At 43.0% G+C, this 17493-nt stretch overlaps 1 protein-coding gene across 2 annotated transcripts in view; it reads right to left on the bottom strand.

Moving 5' to 3' along the window:
• DSCAML1 (DS cell adhesion molecule like 1) overlaps positions 1-14089 on the bottom strand; it is a 193479-nt gene extending 179390 nt beyond the window's left edge. For both annotated transcript variants that reach the window (XM_075279726.1, XM_075279725.1), the window contains exon 1: positions 13965-14089. In XM_075279726.1, the coding sequence (XP_075135827.1) occupies positions 13965-14007 (43 nt within the window). In that variant the 5' untranslated portion in view covers positions 14008-14089. The remainder of the gene's footprint in view (positions 1-13964) is intronic.
• Between the last annotated feature and the right edge of the window lie 3404 nt (positions 14090-17493).

Raw genomic sequence — 17493 nt, forward strand, 5'->3', positions numbered from 1 at the left:
ATCTAAAATGTACCTTCTCTAGGGCTAAGTTCACATCTGTGCTGCATCTCCAGAGACTCTGTTACAGATTAGGCCTAAAATCAGTGGAGAGAAAAATCCTGCAAGGAGGAATTGTCTCTCCACTGGCTTCAGTATAATACCGGAGGAAACCCAACGGACCCCATTCTAGTCTTTGGGGTCCGCAGGTGTCCGCCAGTAACTAATTTTTAAGCAGAAAGGCTCTCTGTCTTTCAGATCCCCATGCGGACCCGAACCACGAACAGCCAAACACTAGTGTGAACCTAATGTACTCCAAAGCTTCTCTAGAACTGCACCAGTTCTCTGCAATATACCGCCCTAGACAATTAAAGGGATTCTACCACTAAATCTCTTTTTTTTTGTGCTTTAGATGTCAGAATAGCCTTTAGAAAGGCTATTCATCTCTTACCTTTAGACGTGGTCTCCGCGGCGCCGTTCCTTAGAAATTCCGGTTTTAACCGGTATGCAAATGAGCTCTCTGGCAGCGGTGGGGACGCCCCCATCGCTGCGGAGAACTCATTTGTATACCGGTTAAAACCGATATTCCTAAGGAACGGCGCCGCTGAGATCATGTCTAAAGGTAAGAGATGAATAGCCTTTCTTAAGGCTATTCCAATGTCTAAAGCAAAAAAAAAAAAAAAAAAAAAGGTGATTTAGTGGTAGAATCCCTCTAAGTAAAAAAAATTATATCAGGAATTAACCTATTTATTAAAACCAAGTAGCGAAATACATCATATTTCAAAAAAACTTTATTCTGTTTTTTTCTAAATGAAGAGTTTTTATTCTACTTTCTGTGCATGATTATGGGGACGGCCATTTTGCCTGAGCCTCTCCTCTACTCTGTTAAGGGTTCGTTCACATCTGCGCCCGGTCTCCGTTCTGCAGGTTTCCGTTTCCTGCACAAAACAGAGGCAGGAGATGGACACCTGCAGGACTCTTTCTCACCCATTCATTTGAATGGGCTTGAAAGATGTCCGGCCGTGAGTGGCGGTGAGCGTTTTATGCTCTCCGCCGCGAAACCGTTTTTTTTAAATCGGACACAGAGTCGGACATGCAGTACTCTGTGTCCAGTTAAAAAAAAAACTGGTTTTGCGGCGGAGAGCATAAAATGCTCACCGGTGCTCACGGACGGACCCGGTCTGACAGGTTTCCGTCTTCTGCATGCAGAAGACAGAAACCACAGAACGGAGACCCGAACGCTAGTGTGAACCTAGCGTAACAGCATTCAGTGATACGCTTTACAGCATAGACAAGGTCACAGGCAGCAATAGACTGAAGCAGACTTATTTGGTCTATGGGAAAGTGTTCTAGCATGTTCTAGAGGGAGGAGGAACATCTAATGAGAGTAGTTGATGGGTCAGTGATGTTATCTATGGAGGTGATATCTTTCATTGTAATCCTGACTGTCTTTTTTGTGAGGTAAATGAGACATTTGCTGCAATGGGAAGACTTGGAGAATTGTCAAGTATCTGTCTATTATTAGGCTTAATGGTCAGAGTCAAAATTGGGAGATATACTTTAAAAATAAATAAATAAATTATATATATATATACATATGTATATATATATATATATATATATATATATATATATATATATATATATATTGATATGTAAAATTAAAAATGAAATCAACAAAAATCCTTTAAAAAGAATACCTTTAACAATAAAGGTCATTTTAGGTGACACATTCCCTATAAGTGTGTCCTAAGACCATATCTTTTTAAGCGGACTTCCAACATTTTCTCTGCCTTGTTTAGCCCCTTCTATGTTATTCTTCAGATGTTTTCATTCAACGGTATCCCCATCAGCTTTTGTGTTGTCCCCATTTTCTCACAGATTGTAAGCAGCCCCCTGACTCCTATTGTGCGAGCCCCTGATCAGATTGTTACTCTGTAAGATCTGAATTTGTATTGCAGAGTCCCCAGTAACAACTTCACATCAATAAAACATACATACAAAAAAATAGCGCAATTGTACTCAATGACAAGGCGGAAATCGCAATGTGATAGGGACAATTATACTGTTCCCTCCTGCCCTGAATAAAAACACGACAGGAATTATTCTTTGAGGAACATAATGATTTCAATGCATACTGAACTTGACAATAGCCCAGTCTGCGGAGTGAAGTGAGAAAAGACAAAAATTAAGTCGTGCGAATTCCAATTTACGGCTGTGATTAAATTTAGCCTATGGGCTGTATATTATGCGGCTCTGCCTCAAGGCACATAATAATAATAATTTTGCATGTATTATAACATATATGCACGCATGAATATCTTGGTAGAGTTTGCAATAGGCTGTGGAAGGCCACAAAAGTAGAGTCATTGTAGTCAGGTAATGGGAGATAGGAATCCCTATAGAAAGGGATGGGGGGGGGGGTTGGAGGTTTTGGAGGAAGGTGTTGGTTAGGAAGTGGTAGTAGGAAAGGGAAGGGCTTGTGTATTCCTGGGGGAAAGAAGTGGAAGCACATAGATTTGGTTTGCTGCAGGGAACCACCAGGTCACTAACTCTAGGAGTAATTGTAATTCAGTGGCAGATGACTCAGACAGGTCAAGATAAGTAGCAGCAAAGGGACAGGCAAAGACATACATAGTAGACAAATTAAGGTCAGGGCAGGCGGAGTTTGTTCAAAATGGTATTCAGGTAGATGTCAGGACTAAGGCAGCAGGTTCTAAGTCAGGTAACAGGCAGAGGTCAGGACCTGGATATTTAGAATATACAATAACGATAACACTCAAATAAGACACTAGCTAGCAAGGAACCTTTTTGCTCAGGCACCTTCTCATAGTTAACTCATGATTACGGTGGTAGCAAACAGTGTCCTTTAGGAGTTGGACAGGGAGCATGCATGACAAATGGAAACGGCTTGCCCAGAGAGCTAGGATGTGACTATGGCCATCCGAGACGCAGCAGTGAGAGAAAAGGAGATGCTGGCACTGGTGGATACAGTCATCGTTTGCAAAGGTCAAAACCTGAAAAAAAATCTTAGAGGAGGGGTCCTCATTTAGGACCACACTCTATTAGCCAAGGTTCAGACTAGCCATAAAGAGTGTCTCTCGGCCTGGAGGACCTTCCATGTTTATGTAATGCATAGACAGCCCTGTGGAGAAGGGCGTAATGCTTTATTTGCCCTGTGGTGGTGCCGAAGGGGAATTGAGGAATTGCTGGCGGGTAAACGCCCAGATTAAAGCTGATCACTAAAGTAGGGATTCCCAAAGAGAACAATCCTTTAACTAAAGTTGTTGAACCCAAGTTACCTTGTGCTGCACATTTTCTTTCATTGTCCAAAGCTTTTGCTGTTCTTACATTGTCCAAGTGGAAACATTTTTCAACTAAGGCCTGGTTTACACCTGCTTTCGGTATTCCGCTCAGGAGGTGCGCATGGGGAAGCCCCTGATGGAATACTGAACGCATTGGCAAGCGACAAGCAGTGAAAGCACACGGCCACCACAGACTATAATGGGGCCCGTGTGTTTTCTGCGCAGTGTCCACACGAGTCATGTGGACAGGAAGTAGTTCATGAAGTACTTTTCTGTCTGAATGTTCGGTGCGGAAAACACACGGACCGCACTATAGTCTATAGGGTCCATGTGCTTTCATAAGCTCACCGCTTGCCAGTGCGTTCAGTATTTCGCTTGGGGGGTCCCCAAGCGGATTACCCGAACAGAATACCAAACGCTGACGTGAACTGGGCCTAAGTCTTTCCCTTTATACCTTCCTAGGCAGACCTATGAGTCTCCATGGTAACAGACTACAAACAGACCCTAAGTAGTCATATTCCATTATTATCATATACATGCATTAGGTCGGATAGGAAGAAGTATGGGACAGATAAAAGGATATATACTGCAGGGTCAGTCTACACATCGCACTATTTACTTATAAAATCCCCTTTACAGGCGTCATCTTCTCCAAGCTTACATTCACACGACCATGGTGCAAAGAAAAACGGCCATTTTTCACAGCCATTTTGTGCCTGACAGACCCTGTTTTCACAGATCCCTCATACATTTTCAGGCTATGGAGGGATTAGTGGAAACGGACAGAATCCGAGCATGACCTATATTTTGATGGTCTGATAAAAATATTGGTCATGTGAATAGCCTCTGGATAAGAAAAAGTCCATCGTGTGGCCGATTATTCCCCTACATATGACATTGGTGTATATAAGGGAATGCTGTAGTATTGCTGTATACTATATACCACGGATACATGGAACGTAACTGCGACTAATCTCAATAGTTTGATCTCTAATACTACTGTATGTGGAATGGTGAATGTGCGACAACTCCATCGTGTCTGCGTTCTACCTCTTTATAAAGACCTTTCTGGTTGACACATTGAGGAGTTTTGTTATACTCTAAGTAGCCGCATCTTTTTTGCCCCCTCCCATCCTTCACCTTTCATTTCTAATAAAATGTGAATTGTATAGTTAGAGATACAGTGAAAGTTGCGAACATAGAAGCCTAGATCTGGAATGACGGTAATAACAATGGCTGTTGTTCAACATGGGTTTTATACCAAGCCTGAAGCATTGTTACTGCAAATAATGAAGTCGTCCCTGTAACTCTTCTATAAATACATTCTCCAGCAATTAAAACTGAATACCTTTCAGGAAACCTTTGTACATGCCGAGTCTATGCAGATGCATGCTAAGACACCATAGGTCTTTTGAAGTCTGAATCTCTGGCTGGTTTTATATGGTAGATACTGTGGTAGGGCTTCCAAATTCTGGAACCGAAGCCGGCTACGTACTTTAGGTAGCTATCGCCTACAGCTATTCCTTGAAGCCACCCTAGGCACATGCATGCTTGACTTGCAGCTGAGCTTGCATGTGTTTTCCATCAGGAGAGTGGATAGCTTGCAGCCGGGCACTTCAAGGGCCAGCTTATGTCCCATGAGAACCAAGGATTGAGCATAATGTAATTCAGCAAATTCTACTTCCACCAAAAATCATCAATCTGGGAGATTTAGGACAGCCCCGTACACACTATATGGTTGGCTGTGCGTGCTGACATTGTGGCTTGGACTGACAATCATTTAATATATATGGCGAGCTTGAGGCTGAGACCCAACATTGCGGGAAAACTTCTTCTCCCCTCTCCTTAATCCACTCCTGGATTTGGCCCAAAAAGTACAGACAAATCTGTCCCAAAAAGCAGCTTTTCCACAATGTGGGGCCTCAGCCTTAATGTGGCAGTATCATGTCTGTATTATACCTGCATGTAACATCATGATATGTTCTTTCTTTACTGTGCAGTTACCATTTTTGCATGCATTATATCTGAGCTCTGATATCATAGGGTAAACTGTCAGTGTATTGTGACAGTCGGAGTCTGACATCACTGATAGATAGATAGATAGATAGATAGATAGATAGATAGATAGATAGATAGATAGATAGATAGATAGGTCCTATGCTGTGACATCACTGGACAAATTATCCCTGAACTGTGACATCACTGGGTTTATTAGATCTGTACAATGATATCACTGTGTACATTATCCCTGTGCTGTTACATTACTGTGTGTATTATCTCTGTACTGTGACATCACTATGTACATTATCCCTGTTCTGTGACATCACTGTGTGTATTATCCCTGTACTGTGACATCACTGTGTGTATTATCCCTGTACTGTGACATCACTGTGTGTATTATCCCTGTACTGTGACATCACTGTGTGTATTATCCCTGTACTGTGACATCACTGTGTGTATTATCCCTGTACTGTGACATCACTGTGTGTATTATCCCTGTACTGTGACATCACTGTGTGTATTATGTCTGTACTGTGACATCACTGTGCGTATTATCTCTGTACTGTGACATCACTGTGTGTATTATCTCTGTACTGTGACATCACTGTGTGTATTATCTCTGTGTCTGTGACATCACTGTGTGTGTTATCCCTGTACTGTGACATCACTGTGTACGTTATCCCTGTACTGTGACATCACTGTGTACATTATCCCTGTACTGTGACATCACTGTGTGTATTATCCCTGTACTGTGACATCACTGTGTGTATTATCCTTGTGCATTACTACCGCATAAATAATTACACACCTTTCATGTTCTGAAGTTGCTCCTCGATATGTTCATTGTGAAACCCCCTACCAATTTTTAAAATAATATTTTGTTATGGTAATTTTTTTATTCGCCTGCTCATACAGCAAAACAAAACTGTGCAGAGAACCTGCATGGCCGTAGTCGGAGGCTGTATAGAAGGCTATGAAGTCGAAGGGCCAATACACCAACTCCAACTCCTCTATTTTCCCACAGCCCAACTCCTACTGTTCTGACTTTATAAATGGCAGCCATGGTCAGTCAGAAGTAGTCAGGCTCCTCTAATTCATTAAAAAGCCAGTGATTTCTATGAAAGTAAATATGTAACAAACTATAGATCTAATTAATCATACAATATTAATAACTGTATAATACGATTGGCAATAATTAATCATTTTACTTTGAAGCCGGTAACTTTTTCCCAACTCCACCCAAACTAGCCCTTACTCCAACTCCACAGGCCTGCTAGTATGGCTTCAGGGTCTTTCTATAGAAGTGGGGGCCAATGTATGGAGCTATTCTCCAATAGACTGTATTACTGTTGTGTGAATGAGGTGTAATGGGTTCCTTTGAAGTCAATGGGAGGCTTTTTTTTCAGCGCTTAATCTGAGTCGGATTCCACACCAAATTCAGCACCATTTTCCTCCGTGTGAATGCTCCTTAAGCTATTTTGGTCCGGATTTTGAGGCGGAATCTGGTCATTTCTTGTTTCCGCAAGCGGTTTGTTCCGGCTCCCGGAAAAAAGACATGCTCATTCTCAGGTGGACGCCGCGGCCGGATGTCAGCCTTAAGACACTCCCTCCGGACTAGGCCCATTCATTTGTGCCTAATCCGGAGCGGAGTGTCACGACTGGATGCCAGTGCACTGCACCAGCATCCAGTCGCGGCTGTCCATTTTTGGACCGGACTCTAAGACGGTTTCCGCGTCAAATTCTGGTCCAAAATACCCTGTCTGATCTCAGCCTTAGGCTTCATTCCCACGGAGTAACGCGCCACTCATTTAGACACATAAACACGTGTCAGAGCGAGGAGCTTCAAAACAGATCCCATTGATTTCAATGGGTGCCGACTTACGCGTGCTACACATTGAAATCAATGGGAGCCTTTATAACCTATTGATTTCAATGGGTAGCGCGCATAAGCCGACACCCATTGAAGTCAATGGGATCTGGTTTGAAGTGCCTCGCTCTGACACGTGTTTATTAGAGATGAGCGAGTACTGTTCGGATCAGCCGATCCGAACAGCACGCTCCATAGAAATGAATGGATGCACCTGGTACTTCCGCTTTGACGGCGGCCAACCGCTTAACCCCCCGCGTGCCGGCTACGTCCATTCATTTCTATGTGAGCGTGCTGTTCGGATCGGCTGATCCGAACAGTACTCACTCATCTCTAGTGTTTATGTGTCTAAATGAGCGGCGCGTTACTCCGTGGGAACGGAGCCTTAATCTCCACCTCAACAATGAAGATCAAATTTTGCTAAGGGAAAACTGATCAAAAAATGCATGTACTATAAACTGAACAGTCTACTTCCCATATATAGGACTATGCAAAATGACAATATGTCTCATTTTGCCCTAGTCCATATATGGCAGATTTGCTTCGAAAATTTTCGTCTGATTGTTCACAATACCAAACCCCTATTAAACTGTTCATCTATTTGGTGGAACCTATTTACACCTATACCTACAGTAGTCCATTAGTGCCAATCTGCCAAAAATTCTCCATATTATAAAATATCTTCTCCCACCCCTCAATCTCGGAATGAGCCTTATAAACATCACATCATCCGCAGACTTCCCCGCCGTCTCCTTCTGTCTCTCCATCACACTTCAATCAAGTAACATTTCTAAATTCAGATCCCGAGAAATTAAAAAAAAAAAAAATCTCATATTTCTTGGAATCAGATGGCCACAAAGTAAGCGCTTCTACAAAAACAGCTCTGCACAAGCGCAAGATAAACCTTACAGTTCAGTCAGATGATACACCCCAACACCCACCCTCCGGCTTCCATCCCCCCACCTTCCTGCATCTTATTTCTGTCGCAAACATTAACATAAACAAATGAAGTGCAAAAAACCGACCCCTGCATCGCACAGCTCTGTCTCCGCTCGCTTAACCCTCTACTGCCTCGTGCGCCTTCCTACAACTCTCCGAGAACCCAGATGAAAGTAGTCTAGAAATAGGCTAATGATATCTGTGCGGGGCTACCATAACGGGGGAGATCTCCTATAGGGGTGTCAGCCCCATCCGACCAGTGAACCCCTTGTTCTATACAGGGGAAAGCAGCGTCGTAGGGCAGAATACTGCGAACCTTTACCCCGTTGGGTCTGGAAATCTACTTAATGGCTGGGAATCTGAGTGTCTCATTTGCAAGTCGACAATAAAAATGAATTTTAAAAAGGGAAAGGATCTCAAACACGGAAGGAAAGACGGCGTGTGCGGGATTTTCACCGCGACGCTTGTAGCTTTGCAAAAGGGGATAGGAACATTTGTGGGTTTAATGGTGCCCTATATGAAGGAATGAAGAGCTTGGGAATTGAAAATGTAATTCTGCATCTTTTAATAACCAGGAGGGGGGAGGAGGGAGTTTATATCCCCCCTAAAACGTGGCTCTCTTTCTAAAGAGCACAGAATATCTTGGCGTATTTGTCCACGCTTCACTACATCTGTATGTGATCAGGCGCGAGCATCTCTTAAATCTGCGATGGCTTCTTAGAATAAAATGCATTGCAAGGCAAATTAAGACAAATGGCCGCCTCCCCCCATCCCCTTCCCTCTCCATCTTGCAGCCTTGGAAGGGTTAATGAGCTGTAGGTACAGGAATAATTAGCAGCAGCGCACAGCGAGCTGGCAGTGTATCCTACTAAAAGGTACAGGATCCCTAAATCTGCCTCTCCCATAGCTACAGCATACGGAAGGAAGGCCAGAGAACGGGGTTAATTGAGCTAATTAGGAGACAATGAATTGTGTCCCTGGCAGTAGGATGGTAGTCGTGGACAGATGAAGAGTCTCGGAGAGCCCTAGAGGTCTGACCTACTGATTAATGGGGAGCTCAGGGTCCATCCCAGAGGGCACAAGTTATAGTTAAGAGCAAGGAGGAGGGGGCAAGGAGCAGAAATTACCCCAAGCAGAACGAAACAAACAAGCAGCTTGATGCAACCAAACCACAAAGGGGCAGAAGGGTAACATACATATGTATGGCGGCTCTATAGTGTAACACCTAAAGCCACAACTCCACTGACCCGACAAATCCTAATCCAAAGAGAAGGAAGATCAATGACACCGAGTTATAGGAGGGCTCAAAAGGCGATATTCAAGTACGCTCTGAAATCTATACATAGGTGTAAAGATACACAAAGACGGCTATAATGTATGCAAAATAACTAGTAAGCTTAAATTGGAGTGTGAATGTATATCCATACAGGTGTGGATATGTGTGCATGTGGCCCAATACATATATATATATATATATATATATATATATATATATATGTGTGTGTGTTTATAGACGTATGTATGCAAAATAACTAGTAAGCTTAAATTGGAGTGTGAATGTATATCTATACAGGTGTGGATATGGGTGCATGTGGCCATATACATATATATATATATATATATGTATATATATATATATATATATATATGTACACAGGTGCATATATATATATATATATATATATGTGTGTGTGTGTGTGTGTGTGTGTGTGTGTTCATATAAGTATGTGTATATATTTGTGTGTATGTATATAGGTATATCACTGTTTTGCATATACATGCAAATAATGAAAATGTATATGTTCATTATATGTATGTATATACTGTAGACGTCTCTATGTAAATGTATATATGTGTATGTATGTGTGTGTTCATGCATTGATGTGTGTAATAGGGGTTAGTTATGTATATGTGCATTTGTATATATTTATATATATATAGTCCGTGTATGAGTTTATACTGTTATATAATGTAGGGGAAGTATTATGTATATGTCAATAAATGTATGCTGTGTTCACATGACTATGTTAGATGCTGTGTCACTGCTTTTGCCTACAATACCTGACAATATGGCCCAGCGTGCAGCAGTATTCTGCCTTATAAAATGATGGACACCATAATGGAAACTGGACAGACGGCACTAGAGTACACCAGATCTGCTGGGTACCATTGGTGTCCATCCTGTGATGGATCTGCTGAATAATAAAACTATGACGGAGCAGAACAACGGAAACGAACAGCACAGATGTGAACAGAGCCTTACATGTACACACATAAGCGGTGAAGCAAGCGTCGCCATTATGTGTGCTGCAGAGATATTACCGATATATCTCATCATTGTCTGATGCGTCTTTATAAAAGATCAGATTGAAGAAAAAATTCATCAAAATCATAAAAAATACAAAGATATCCACTATGTGATAGCCAGAAAACTCATTTTATAGATACAAAAAAAAATCAATAGCTAATACTTCTACCAGCAATTGTAGGTGTATAAGTCCCAGAACATGACAATCCTCACAGCACCGCAATCACACATGGATGGGATGAAAGGAACAAATGGTAATCATCTTCTTCTATAGCGCCCACATAGTCCATGGCGCTGTACCAATCCATTTCCATTGTGTCTGCATACAGCTGTAGCTATGTACTCGTATGTGCGTGAGCCAGGACTTAGCCTTACATGCCGCAATGGAACTGGGAAGAGATTCAGAGAAGGGACTGGAGGAGACGCAACATGGATTGACATGAAGGCGGAAAATTGCGGATTTTGTCTTTTTGTAGTGGCTTCAGAAGTTTTCATAACTCCTTGACAGAGGTATAAGACGAATCGAACACTTTCTAGGAAAACCATTAAGGACCTGACGGCCCCGCTGAATAGTTCTCCAGGAGTGATGGAGGAGCAGAAGATATCATCTTTACAGAACAGAAGGCCAAAGACGTAAAGATTGTGCGATATATGGGCCTATGGGGGGGGGGAGCTGGTTTATAAACTCGTCCTCTTATACATACAATAGCCATTACTCAAAATTAGCAAAATTTTGCATTTTGGACAATATTTCACAACCTGAGGGTGTAATAACAGGGGAAAGGTTGCCGGGTCCAGGGTAACATGGCTGCTGAGTATAGATATAGTGGTTAGGTTCTGAATCCTACACCCAACCCAAAATTTGGGCATTGTTCTCTAGATCCACACACATCAGCTGCAAAGGAAGTCAATGGCGCAACCAGCTCTTGTTTATTTACAGACGGTGTTATTTTCTCAGTCTGCATTCTATAGTCAACGACTATTCCAGCTGCTGTTTACATGGAAAGGGGGTGTAAATAAATCTTTGTATACTGGGATTAGGAAATTAATATAATAAGAATTGGGGTGGGGAGAGGGTCTCTAGCAGTACTGAGACATTACACTAGGGGGCTCCCTACTCAGAGGGCAACTAGGAATGAGCATTTAACCCTATAAGGGAACAATTCCAGGATTTCCTCGAGTTTCCCTACAGGTCCAGGCTTGTCCCAGGTCAGAAACAGTATCCGCTCTGTTCTAGCACATGCGGTGTTTGTGCCTCACTCCTGGCAACACAAGCCAACGTGTGTCCCTATTGTTAAAAGAAGGCAAACAAAGGGAGTGGAGGCAGCGCAGGTAATAGATGACATGTACAGCACAGGTATAGGGAATGGACGGGGACAAGAAGGGGATGGGAAGGGGACAGAGCAGCACAGGTATAGGGAATGGACGGGGAAAAGAAGGGAATGGGAAGGGGACAGAGCAGCACAGGTATAGGGAATGGACGGGGACAAGAAGGGGATGGGAAGGGGACAGAGCAGTACAGGTATAGGGAACGGAGGGGGACAAGAAGGGGATGGGAAGGGGACAGAGCTGGTAAGGAAAGAGAAGGATCCTATAGACATGAGAAATCTGGTCTGGTCCGTGCAGAAGATTTACATTGACTGCTCAGATAACATTGAGTGGGTAATAAAGGAAAGCAAGATCACATTCATTATGGATCCTATATACACCCAGCACCATTCTATAACTGCACATAGATGTCAATTTTCACGCATCACCACAAGTGGAAACTAGAATTCTAATCTGACCGGATACAAAGACTGAGGGTGTAATAAGGAATAGTGAATGTGAACGAGGATGTAATAAGGAATAGTGAACGAGGATGTAATAAGGAATAGTGAATGTGAACGAGGATGTAATAAGGAATAGTGAATGAGGGTGTAAAAGTGAAAAATTGATCCACCATGGTCCTATATAAAATGGAAATTTTTAGCAGATAGTCTGGTGCTTACAAAAATCATAGCCAAAAATCCTCAATCTATCGGGATCAATCGCTCATATAAATACATGATCATTTAACACTTGCTATACCCAACAGTATAATGCCTGGCAAACTTTGCTCACTGACCACAGCCAGGAATAACACCGAAGCCACAATTTTGAGGAACACTTCTATAAGGGTATCAGTGTCACTGTCTACAAACAACGAGTGTGCCAGGGATGCCACTCTGCAAGAACCCAGTGGCACAAGCATTTACATGCAATGCAACCTATAGAGTCTCCATATAACTAGTGCTATATCTTAATGCCATCACTTCTCTGGTCTGCGACTCTGTATACACTGTATTGCATCTGGCTCCACTCTGCCCATTGCAACAGGCAATGTTATAGGATCCGTGGGCAGCCAGCATCTCCGTGCAGGAGCAGAGCACACTCACTATCCCATATAATTGCTCTGCAGCATTACAATGCTCCGCGCTCCACTGCTCAGCTCCTGATAAAGATGCAAAATCTGCACAATGGGCTATACAATGCATTGCTGCTACTAGATGTGGACATGAAATGTACAAGTTTGTCAGTTCACTGCTAGTTCTGGAATATATAAAAGTCTAGAAGACCCTCAAGGGGTCTTGTTAAGACATGAGAGCAACAACAAAGTATCTGACAATAGAAACAAGTAGACCAGAGGCAGACACATGCCATATACACAGTGTCAGGATACATAGCAGTGATCGGTTATAGTGCCACTTATTCTGGTTATGGTGTGTACACTTGGTATATACTATTATATAGTGACCATAATAAGTATCGGTTACAGTACTGATCACATCTAGGTTTGGGGTACCCTGATGCCTTGGTATTGATGTAGTGCCCAATGTTGAGAGTACCACAGAGCGCCCAGTATTTTCTTTTTTAACCCTTTGTCACCTATTTCCATAAGCAACAGTAACCCTAATAGTCCAGGAATCCATAGAGTTACAATGATGACTCCCAAAATATACACTCTCCTGCTCTCTTTAACCCTTTACCTTACCTTTATGGAAAAAGCTCTGGCCCCTCCCTGATCATGTATTTGTAGCAATCCACATCCCCCCTCCCTTTCACAAATCCCCGACTATTAACACCTAGTATGCCAATAGCAGGAGACAGATGTAATATTGCTCTAAACATACTAAGAGCACACAAGAGAAACATATCACACACATGTATACCAGCCATAAACATACATACATATATTTGTAGCCACATCACTTATGTAAATGATCTGCACTGTGTGCACTGGAGCTGAGGTTTACCAACCGACAGGATACAACACATTTGTTAAGCAAACAGAAGGGAAGTGAAAATACATAGACAGCACCGGAGAAAGAATCAGGGCTGGTAGTGGGCACCTGGGCAGGGGGCACTTACTTCTCAGTCATGCCAGCACTGGACATCCACCATAGCTAAGGGATAACTTGTGCAATACAGGTGCAGAGCATCCAACAAACTCTGCTCCAAGTGTGGCAAGTGCCCTGTCCCTGGTCAGTGCCCCCTGCACTGGTCCCTGGCATGGAGAGTCCCTGGGCATGGAGAGTCCTGCACTCACCTGTCTGCACTGAACACAGCAGGAAGAGAGTTACCAGCAACATTCCATCCAGAGAGGGGAAATGCCGGGTGTGAATCCCTCATCAGACCCGAGCTCAGTGCTCAGCAGCCTTCACTGCTCCAGAGCGGCTCCTCCTCTGCTCCTGTCATCAATAGGGTGGGGAGGGGACATGCTAAAAGGAGTCACACTTCAGGCTGATCACAGGCGAACGCTGCTACATATTGCAAATAGGATGCACATACTGGAGAATATGGAGCTCTCGCAGAGGTGGCAGGAGCAAGGAGGAAGGTGCAGAGAGAAAGTTGCATGGATTCTACTATAGGAACACTCACTGAGCCAAGCACTAGATTCCCTGTATATAGATATACATGGTATCACTGCTTGGAGCTGACATCAGGGTGCCCTTAACTTCTTGTAGCAGAACCCCTGGAACTGGACCCTGGAGAGAGCAAAAGTGGCCATACACGTTACCCTCTAGTCAGCGGATCAGATATAAAACTGCCATAATAGACCCCTCACCCATGGTAGACTTTAGTGTGCCAAAAATATACACTAAAAGTGTCACAAATAAAAGTGTTTGGCATGATCGACCACATTTGGGAGAATCAGCCAATTTCCAATGACTTACATCTGTTTCTTTACCTAAACTGACCCCTGATCGGATAATTTTGTAGACAGTTGAATCGTTCACGCTATGGATTGGATGGTTACATCATGGCCGTCCACAATCTAATGTATATGGCCAGCTATAGTAGATCACTCTGTACTGGGTGCTTACAACCGGCGGAGAATGACAATGTATTCATCAACATAGGTAATGAGGTTGAAAAAACGAGGCAGGTCCATCAAGTTCTACCTATAAGGGGGTGTTCACACTTGTTCCCGTGTCCGCCCACCGGGTCTCCGTCCTATTCCACAAGGAAACTGGACAGGGGACGGCTTCCCGGTGGTCAGTTTTAAAGCTCATTCATTTGAATGGGTTTTTAAAACAAATCGCTGGTGTCCGTATGCGGCCTCTCCGCAAGGAAACCGTTTTTTTGCACGGACACAAAGTCCTGTATCGCTAGGTTCACACTAGCACCTGGAGTCCGTTCTGTGGAAAGCTGTCAGACCGGGTCCGGCCGTGAGCGCCGGTGAGCGTTTTATGCTCTCCGCCGCAAAACCGTTTTTTTTTTAAACTGGACACAGAGTACTGCATGTCTGACTATGTGTCTTATTTAAAAAAACGGTTTCGCGGCGGAGAGCATAAAACGCTCACCAGCGCTCACGGCCAGTCATCTTTCAAACCCATTCAAATGAATGGGCTTGAAACATGCCGGCAGGTTTCCGTCTCCTGCCTCTGTTTTGTGCAGAAAACGGAAACCTGCAGAACGGAGACCGGGCGCAGATGTGAACGAGCCCTATGTCTGACTTTGTGTCCGTGTAAAAAAATGCTTTCCCCGCGAAGAAGCTGCATACGGACACCAGTGGTTTGCTCACGGCCGGACCCGGTCTCACAGAACGGACTCCGGGCGCTAGTGTGAACCTAGCGATACAGGACTTTGTGTCCGTGCAAAAAAAACGGTTTCCTTGCGAAGAGGCTGCATACGGACACCAGCGATTTGCTTTAAAAACTCATTCAAATGAATGAGCTTTAAAAGTGACCGCTGGGAAGCCGTCCCCTGTCCAGTTTCCCCGGGGAATAGGAAGGAGATCCAGTCGGCGGACACAGGCACAAGTGTGAACGCCCCCCCCCCCCAACAGGGATCCAGAGGAAGGCAAAAAACCCTAAAAGGCGGACACCACTTCCCTTTACCGGTGAAAAAAAGTTCTTCCCGACTCCAAATTTGGGAATTCAGAATGAATCTGGATCAAGCTCTTATTTCCAAAAATGTAATTTGCTGCAATAGCATGGCTGGTCCAGTACACAGTGTACAGAGTTGTATGTCCAGGCTCCAGGTAGCAGACCCTCACCCATCTGTTACTGATTTCCTATTCTAAGGACAGATCATTAATATACTTTGCCCTATGACCATTCAGTGTAATAACAGACATACTACACTGCAGCCATATTGTTGTGTGTGCGTTCCATAGGAGTTGATATAGGTGTTTGCCCACTACTTTATAACACTTCTGTAACCTTATAGTCTATTAAAATTGCCCGTAGAAGTTCAGTATTGTAGGGGGGTGGTCTGTGTACATAATATATGGTGGACCTGAAATTCTAAGTCTGATCGGGATACAGGAGGGGTCGCAGAACTTTCCTATAATGTAAATTCCAGCAGAAATACAACTACAAGTGAGAGCTGCCCGTGGCTTTTGGTGCATTACTAAATATAGTAAAATGCAATAGGATCTAGTTTGTGGGTTTTTGGAAATCTGGTAAAACAGCTGCCCTTTGATGTCACCCCGACCACTTCTCCTGTACTGCCATTCCTTAAAGAAACAGCTGTTGTGTCTCAGAAAACAGTTGACATTCCATATTATTTTATTAATAAAGCCGGCAGAAGTACCCAAGGCGCCATATAGCAGCAAATGTGAGGATTTAAGGGCTGTCTTCATATACATCTCTCTCTCTCGCCAGAAATACCATATGTACAACCTGTGCAGTTTCACAGGTGACCACTAGGCTAAGGGGCGCCACTTCCAAATATCTATTTAACACTGAATAGAGTTGTCTTTTAGATGACATATAAGGGCTCAGTTACTGTAGGGTTTGTTATGGCTGATCCTGTTATGTCTATATCTGATCCTGTATACATACAGTATATTCAGAGTAGTATACAGGAGCACCACTGACAGCCTCTCTGCCTTGTTAGCTATGACCTCTCCTCTTTAGAAAGAAGTCCCAGAAGAACTTGCAGCATATGATAGGAAACCGCCATATTGTAGCCGCCTGGAGTCATCATTGGCTGTAAGAAGAAAGAAGGATTGGATGGATTTCATTTTGTCCTGTGCAATCGGTGAGATAAGCGGCAACTGGTGTATCAGGCAGCCTCTTATCCTCAAGTCACAAAGAAACATGCATTCCTCATAACATCTTTCAGTAATGTCAGTAATGGCTTTTTTTCTGGCTTGCACCCTTATTATGAAGAAGTGATGCAGGTAATTTTGCATTATCTATCTGTCTATCTATCTATCTATCTATCTATCTATCTATTAGCTATCTATTTCATATTTACCTAGATAACCAGCTAGCTACCAGTCAACTATTTTACATCTACCTGTCTATCTATCTATCTATCTATCTATCTATCTATCTATCCATCCAACTATCAAGTATCTATCTATGTCATATCTATCTATCTATCTATCTATCTATCTATGTCATATCTATCTATCTATCTATCTATCTATCTATCTATCTATCTATCTATCTATCTATCTATCCTCTATGTATCCATCTCGTATCTATCATCTATCTATCTATCTATCTATCATCTATCTATCTATATATCTATCTATCCTCTATGTATCCATCTCGTATCTATCATCTATCTATCTAAGTCTATCTATCTATCTATCTATCTATCTATCTATCTATCTATCT

The sequence above is a fragment of the Leptodactylus fuscus genome, chromosome 6 (assembly GCF_031893055.1).
Source record: "Leptodactylus fuscus isolate aLepFus1 chromosome 6, aLepFus1.hap2, whole genome shotgun sequence".
Lineage (NCBI taxonomy): Eukaryota > Metazoa > Chordata > Amphibia > Anura > Leptodactylidae > Leptodactylus > Leptodactylus fuscus.